The 8,313-nt window shown below is 39.2% G+C and overlaps 1 protein-coding gene across 5 annotated transcripts in view; it reads left to right on the top strand.

Moving 5' to 3' along the window:
• Nucleotides 1-366: 366 nt before the first annotated feature.
• The window catches only part of SFSWAP (splicing factor SWAP), a 47,344-nt gene continuing 39,397 nt past the window's right edge, over nucleotides 367-8,313 (top strand). The window contains exons 1-4 of one of the 5 annotated variants that reach the window (XM_054844170.1): nucleotides 367-845; nucleotides 3,312-3,481; nucleotides 4,010-4,147; nucleotides 7,282-7,367. In XM_054844170.1, the coding sequence (XP_054700145.1) occupies nucleotides 586-845; nucleotides 3,312-3,481; nucleotides 4,010-4,147; nucleotides 7,282-7,367 (654 nt within the window). In that variant the 5' untranslated portion in view covers nucleotides 367-585. Of the gene's footprint in view, nucleotides 3,482-4,009; nucleotides 4,148-7,281; nucleotides 7,368-8,313 lie in introns of all 5 variants that reach the window. The other 4 variants (XM_054844171.1, XM_054844172.1, XM_054844175.1 and 1 more) reach the window with 4 other exon arrangements.

Genomic DNA, 8,313 nt, shown 5'->3' with positions numbered 1-8,313 from the left:
AGCAGCGTGACAGACACGGGAAGACACGGCTCCCTGCCCCGTGCAGGGCCTCCGCGACCTCCCTCGGTCTCTTTTTAAACCCTTTGTACGGATTTCAGCTGCGGGATACTCCAACAGCGTCCCAGCCCGCCCCGCCAGCCTCCGGGTCGCGGCAGGACCCAACAGCCCCGCCGAAACACGCCCAGCGCCTCAGAGGAGCGGAACCGCCCCTCCTGCCGCTCCTCCCCCTCCCTTGGTTCCGCACTTTCGTCACGCCCGTGGCGTCACAGTCTCCGCCTGGCAACCGGCCGTTATCGCTGGACGCCGAGCTGTCCTGCCGGTACCGCGGAGCCGCGCCGCGCTGCTTTTTCCTTCCATTTCACACTCGGGCTGCCCAAACCGACGGCGAATCTGCCTCCTGCCGGAAGCCAGGCTAGGCTCTGCTATGCCAGCGGAAGCGGAAGAGTCGCCATTTTGTTTCGGGTGATGGCGACTGTGGTGCTCTGGAGCTGGGGAGTTTAGTGCGGGCCCGGCTTTCTAAGGGACTCGCTTCTCGGACAGTCGTTGTTACTGCGAGTTTCCTCCTCCTCGCTGCATCCCCTGGTGATGTACGGAGGGATCGGAGGTTCTCGACGAACTGCAGAAGAAGCAGGCCCGCCGCCCCTAATGTTGTTGTCAGGCGGGGGAGCGGTCCCCGGGCCCCCCGGAGGAGGTGGAGGAGGAGGTGGAGGTGGGAGTAGCCGTGTGGAGCTGCTGGTGTTCGGCTATGCCTGCAAGCTGTTTCGAGATGATGAGAAGGCTCAGTACCAGGAGCAGGGGCGACACCTTATTCCTTGGATGGGAGACCCCAAGATCATGATCGATAGGTCGGTGTAACACAACCCCCAGACTCTGCTGCGAGCTCTCCTGTTATAGCCTCTTTCTGTTCCTCCCCTTATGCTGTGGGCAAGTGAGGGCGGGGGATGAACAAAGGGCTCACTCTGGCAGACGTGTGGGGATCTTCACTGGCAGAGTTGGAGAGCAGCTCCTTCTGGAAGAGTGCTTCGAGTGCTGCTTTTGTAACGCTGCAGGGCCGCCCCCCCCGGCAGCGGGAACTTGGGGTTCCCTGCTCTGGCAGTGTTGGGAGGTTCCCCTCCTTCTGACAGCGTGCATTGGGTCTTTCTGATCCACTTGTTAGGGTAGGGTTTACAGGGCGGAGAGTGGGAATGGTCTGTTCCTTTTCAATGCAAACCACAAACATCATCTTTTCTCACTTGGATGGAAACCAAGGGAGCCTTATTGCATGGGAATACTTCTCAGGCACTTTATATGTTCTCTAAGCGAGAAGACTGCAATGTGGGGAGTGGAAAGGTATTTATTCACCTTAGGGGAAATGGGGTTTTCTTATTTCTCCTACGTAATCTGGCCACCGGCTGTTGTGGCCAAAAGCAATACTTGGCCTAATTACTTTTTCCTTGTGCCATGATGCACTGTATTAGGCAGGATGGCTTTGATTTTGTGTGCTTGGTTTTCAAATTTTATGTCAGGGGTGGCTTTTTTTTGGTTGTTTTGCAGTAGGTACAGGCTCATGGCCAGAGAAGGTAATAGAATCTGCTTGGATGTTTCTTCTGGTCTCTAAGTTGTTTCAGCAGTGAAGGGTGGGATTTAGAAATAAATTCATTTAGAATGAGTTTTCTGAATATTTTCCTGGGGAAAGGGAAAACGGGAGGTCAGGTTGGGTATATTTGAGTGGAGCACTGAAAGTACAATTTAAGAGTTGTGGCTGACCCTGAAAACCTCAGTGGGAAAGATGGAAGGATTTTGGTTTGAAAAGGATCGCATGACATACTATAGATATTTGTTCCCTCAATTTCATCATTGCTTTGGTGCTATACATGACTTTTCTCAAATTCATGTAACAACTGTATTTGGCTTGGAAAAATATCGGTAAGGGAAGGTCTTTGAATTTCCTTCCACAAGACTGGAGAACAAAGAAATACCCTTGCACTATGTTGGGGTTTACACCATTAATGATTTTTATGATTGAAATTAATTTGTTAAATTGGAATAAACATAAAGACATGAAAAAAACCAACCATAAATGTTTGTAGCTATGTTTAGTATCTTACTTACATGAGAATAGAAGTGTTATGATGCACACTTCTAATGCAGATCACTTTTGTGACAAGTTTCATTATTAGGTAGCGGCCATTTTTGTGGTCCTGTGCAACAGTAACCCAGTTTACAGGCGTTACAGAAATTGTTGGGAGCAAAAACTAAGTATGTGCATGTATGTACATATAATACCAAAAAATCTAAATAACATACATTTGTAAGTTAAGGTAGCTTGCAATTACTAATCTTATAAACTCCTTTGGAAGCTTAGATTCTTTTTATCTCCAGCAGCAGGAAGTCTTCATTTTCACCATTTTGAGAAAAGCACATTGCTATGAGAAGACATGGGTTGAAGTTTGCCTGTGGACAGAGCTTGATTAACCAGACCTACGTGTTTCATTAACTTTTTGCTATAAGAATATTTACTTTCTTTGTTTTTGGTCTAGCGAGTTGGCACAAGTCAAGAGTTGTGTGTGGGAAGACACCTCAGCGGAGTCGAGTTTACTGTCACTTTATTTTTCAATCAGTTTCTTTTACTGAAGCATAAACATTATCCCAATGCAGTGCTTTTCCTGCAAATAAAATTATTTCTGCTTAGTAGAAAGGAACTGTACGTCATTGATCTTTGCCGTTTTTACGGTGAACCTCCTTAAATTGCATGTATATGTTACTGTTCCTATGTATGTGTGTCTCTCTATCACATAACCCAGAACTTATTTCCTCAGCCAAATGGCTAGGGGCCGAGCCTAGCCATGATTTTACCTCCAATGGACGCAAGTTTCTATGGTGAAGATATCTCCTGAGAGTTCGGGACTAGCAGAAAGAAGCGAGGAAATTTCGACCGTTTGGTTCTTACGGATAGGTATTTATGTATTCGGGTTTGTGTGAATGTAAGCTATTTGACTTTCCAGAAAAACGTATTTTGCAAGTGACATTGATTGGTTGGTTGAAGCACGTACGGTAAGAGCTGTTAAGGAAATGGATCCCACTTAAACTATTAAAGGATACCTTTGCCTTTAATTGTAATAATTTATTAGTTTCTTTGAGAGGAATTTAGATTATTAAACAAATTTTCAATAGTTGGTGACAAATGATTATCAAAATTAAACGTAACTTCTAAAAGGAAATATGCTTTAACGTATAAGTATTTTTTTTCATTTTTAATGGGTAAGTATTTAAGTAGTCGCATAAACCCAAGCCCTAAGTTTTTTGCATTGACCAGCTGTTTCATCTTGCAGGTACGATGGGCGTGGTCACCTACATGACCTTTCTGAATATGATGCTGAATATTCCACGTGGAACAGAGATTATCAATTGTCAGAAGAGGAAGCTAGAATAGAAGCCCTCTGTGATGAAGAGAGGTATTTAGCCTTGCATACGGACTTGCTTGAGGAGGAGGCGAGGCAAGGTATTGCTCAAGGAAACTTCCTGAGTTTAGCACATGTTTAAATAAATCATTAGGAAATTAAATTTACTTCTAATTTTATACTCTCTTTTTCTGACATTATCTTGACAGTACCCAGTGGATTCGAAAAACGGGAATCTTTGCGTATGTGAGAGGACCTCGGGATAGTTTAAATATAGATCCACACAGAAATTGCCCAGGTTCTGGGGGCACACTGGGATTTCAGACTCAAAAAACCCCAAAATAAGCACATTCTGCTCCGTTTTTAGTGTTGCATAAATGAAATTCTGTGCTTTTGTATGCGTAATTACAGTAGAATGTTTTAATCCTCAGCCTTTATCTCTTCAGGAGGAAATAAATGGTCAGCATATGTACAGGCTGTGTTTTTCTTTTCAGTTTTTAATGAAAGCTAAAATGCTTAGGTGAAAACTTCTCATTTGAAAACTAAAGTAAGAAATATTACTTTTTTTTTTTAAAAGAAATTAGCTTTTAAATATGTTTTAATGATTGGTAATTGCATTTTTGTTCAAGAGGAGGAATATAAAAGACTGAGTGAAGCTTTGGCAGAGGATGGTACTTATAATGCAGTGGGATTCCGTTATGGCAGTGATTATTATGACCCTTCAGAACCCACTGAGGAGGAGGAGCATCAGCCTGCAAAACAAAGAGGTAAGGGGCAAGGACAGCAAGGATTAATTGACAGGAAGAACATAGCACCTCTGCGTGTCTCACTTGCAATTGAAGGTTGAAAATGCGTGTTTCGTTAAAATGCAAGTGAGAAATGGCAAAGCATTTCAGCAAAGTGTTTATGGAACGTTGTCACTGAGTTTTTGCAAACTTCACTCTTGATGCGCTTAAATGTTTTCCTGCTATGGCACTGTCAATACTACAGTAGTCAGGATAGAAAATTTAATTCTGCTGTCTTGCAGATTCTTATTTAGAAAAAAACTAGTAATTCATCACATGACTTTGTTAACACTTGGTCAAGAAGGGAAAGATCGTTACAAACATTGACAGAATAGTAATTAACGCGAATATATATTTTTTTAAGTTTAGATTTTGTCATCTTAATAACAGACCATAAACAAGTTTGTCTTCCAACATAGTGTGCCCCTCTCTGTAATCTTAAAAAATGCAGGATTCAGGTTCTCATGTTCCCATCTTTAATTACCATAACTTTGCATTTTTAACATTAAGTCTTAAGGAGGCTTTCAAGTGTTATTGAACTACGTCTTAGTAAAGTTAGGATTGTTTAATTAACAATTGTATTGTTTAACTACCTTATTGGTCAGTTACCGCAGTATGAGATGTGCTTTTTTTACCAAAATTCGTGCTACAATGCAGGACCATTTTAGGTGCTAAAGCTAATTTAGTGTTTTTTGCTGCTGTGTGTGAGGGGTTGTGTCAGGGCAGTGTCCATGCCACTTGCAATCTACCAGCGATTTCTCCTGTACTCTTCAGTACTGATGCTGAATTGTGTTGTTTTTTCTGGGGTTTATTTCGTTTGTTTTATTCCCATTTGTCTGGTAGATTCCACAACCAAATAATTTCTAAGTTCTCTTTACATAGAGTTTTGAAGCATTTCTTGTCATAGGGGTGTTTTTCATGTCGTGTGAATCTGTGTATATATAGGGATAAGCCTGTTGAAAAATTGGAGGTGGTAGAGAACATGTTTGTAGTTTGGCTCCCCCATCTTTCTCTACTGCATAGAGATTGAAAAGATGAATGTCCTCTCTCTATTGGTCACTAAAAAGGGCATCTGCTGAACCCTGTAGGGTGTCTGTATTGTAGGAGGTCTTTGCACAACTGCATGAAAATGTGCCATGTTGCAGAATCTACCTTTGATCAAGTGTATAAGGAATAAATAAAAGTTCCAGGTTCATTTGCAAAGACAGCTGTTGTGAGTTCAAGTTGTGTCTGGATTGCTCCACATTTTTTTTTTTTTTTCTTTCCTGGAATGATGAGATATCTGGAATAATATATTTCAGCCTTAATGAAGTCATATTTTTAGGAATAATGCTAAAATGCAACGACTTAGTCATTGGCAAAGAGAAATATAACTACCCAGTCTTCCAACAAGTTAATATTTAGTTAATTAATATTTGATGCAGCATGGAAGTGTCACGCTAAGCTATTACAAAATCTTGTGGTGTAATGTGAGAATTCTCGGTGCTGCCGGCAAGAAGTAGAGATCCTCATGGCAGGCCGTTGGAACATTGTGTCAGTTGTGAGCTTTCTTACCAAACTTCTTTATCTTCTAGAAACTTTTTAGTAATGATGGATAACAAAGGGGCATTTTCTAGTAACACTTGATAGTACTCGGGGCAAAAGTGAGACAGAGACATTGGTATTATGTTTTGCTTTAGTTGAACTGTACAGACTTTTAATAGATTGCTATATGATAACAATTTCCAATAATACAGGATAATAAATTCTTAACATTCATTTTTTATAAATCATAGTAGAGTAAAAGCCAGTATTGGAAGATGCAGATAACAGTAACGTGAATTGCAGGCTTGTAACTCTGTGAACATTTCAAGTGTTAGCTGGAGCTGCTGCCAAAAGAAACAGTCGTATTCTGCTTTGTCTGCTGCTTCTTCCTCCTCTCCTTGATGCTGAAATTTCTGTGTGCAGTTGTGGAATATTTTAGTTCACTTAAAAAAAAACAAAAAAAACCAAAAAAAACCCCAAAAAAACCCAAAAAAACCAAACCAACCTGCCAGACAGCAACAAAAAAGTCAACTCTTTCTTGCATGGGTAAAAGCTTGTATGTAGTAATTGCTGTTACATCTCACACATGATTAGGCTGTTCTGCTGTCTGTGTCCATAGTTCCCGTAGTCAGGTTTTCATGCAGTTCGCGCTATCTAAAACTGGCATACATTTTCTCTTAAAGTTAGTAGAACAGATAATACTAAAAGTTACTTTTAAAAGTAAACGTTCCACTTCAGTTATAAATATTTGTAAAGCAAAATATTTTCAGAGGAATGTTTCTGGTATACCAAATAACATAATGTAATACAAATTGGCCTTTGTAAAAGAGTAACTATTTTAGATAAGTAGTTCATGTGATAAATCTGTTAAATGTGTTAATATAAAAGGAACCACACCAACTTTAAACTGAACTCACAGATGAATGGCAACATCTATTTTCATTAATTATTAAGGCAACTACTGGTTTATCTCTGTAGGTGATGAAAGTGGATTTTAGCCTCCTTACTGCATTCCCATACAACTTTCATTGGGGTGCTGATGAAAGTACCTAGGGTTGTTTGCATAGGCTGAAATGGTGGATTAACAGGGAACTGAATTCAGACAGACCAGATGTATGGGTCTTAACAGCTTTAGAGATATTGGATATCTGTAATAGGCTAATCATTGTTAGGAAAGGATTCACCCACTGCATTGAAAATGGCTCCCCTTAATTTTGTGGGGGTTTTCTTGTAAAAAAGTAATATTAATGAAAATGATGTTTTCTAGTGATTTGACTCTTGTCTTCAGTACTGTAGTCAGGGCTAAGGTTTATAGGGTTTTAGTCTTCCTAATACCTCCATTAAGACATAATTTATATAATCTGTGTTGGGTTTGCGTGGCAGGGTTTTGGTATCTTAAATAAACTATGCATAACATCTGGGAGAGGAACTGTATTTAAATGTCTTCAGTGCAAATGCTGGTTATAGTTTCATTTGATAAATTTCTTGATTGCACATTCTTTAGATATACTTTATTTTAATATTTTTTTGTTAATGTTTGGGTACTTTGACATATTTTGTCCTATAGTATTTTATTCTGTCATTTCTTGTAGAAACAGCTCAGACAGAAAATGTAGAAGAAAATGAAGAACCTTTTGTTGCCCCTCCGGGACTGAATGTACCTTCTGACGTGGAACTGGTATGTGTGTACATTTAATGCAACCTACATTTCTGTCAATTTTCAAGGAGTTTATGGTGCTCTACTGATTTTTTTTTTCCATTACCTTTAGTGTAGTACATTTTAAATTACTCTAAAATAGTAGCTTAATTTCAAATGTTCTTTTTCGATTCTTGAGTTCTGTCAACTCTCTTAAATCTTCTTTTTCACACTGAAATTATTGCAGTGCTTATGCTAAGTGGATTTAGTATCACTTGTGAAGTTATTTTAGATAATGCCAAAAAAGGCAGTTGTTCTTGGAATGGTTACTTACTGAGATGCCAAGGTTGACATTGCAAATGTAAAGGACCAATTAAACCAAAATATTGTTTCTGCTCAAGATTTTTTTCTGGATTCTTTTTAATGGGGTGGTAGGAAGTGATCAAATATAAAAGCTGTTTATATTATATATAAACATTATATTTAATAGCCTATTCAAGGAGAAAAGTAATAGTTTATTTCTAGCAAATTCTGAACTAACTTGAAAGTATTAGCAAGTATCTTTCCTTCCTGTGATGTTACTGGAGTTTGCTACATAGTAAACTGTAAACTTAATTGCAACATATGTATTTTTACTGAAGGGAGCTGAACAGTCACCTGCTTGAGTACAGTTGTAACCATGAGGATTTTCAATTTATTTCAAGTTTCATAAAAGATACTGGGAAGTCAAAAAATATTCTTTCTCCTATACTGTGGTCATGAAAGTGTTAACTTATATTTGGGCTGCCTTCTCAACCTGATAACCTTGGCCAGTAAACATTTAAAGCACGCTGTTAGAATAACTAATAGTGAACACAGCATTTGTGTAAAAGTGTTTTTTCTACTTCATTAGCTTTTAATTGAAAATTTTTATTCTGTTCTATTTTTTTATATTAAATAAGAGCTATTTAACAAATGTAATGTACAACTTGTTCTGAATTTACTTCCT

This window comes from Grus americana, chromosome 16 (assembly GCF_028858705.1).
Source record: "Grus americana isolate bGruAme1 chromosome 16, bGruAme1.mat, whole genome shotgun sequence".
Taxonomy (NCBI): domain Eukaryota; kingdom Metazoa; phylum Chordata; class Aves; order Gruiformes; family Gruidae; genus Grus; species Grus americana.
Note: the sequence above shows the minus strand (reverse complement) of the source record. Positions and strands in the feature narration are given on the sequence as shown.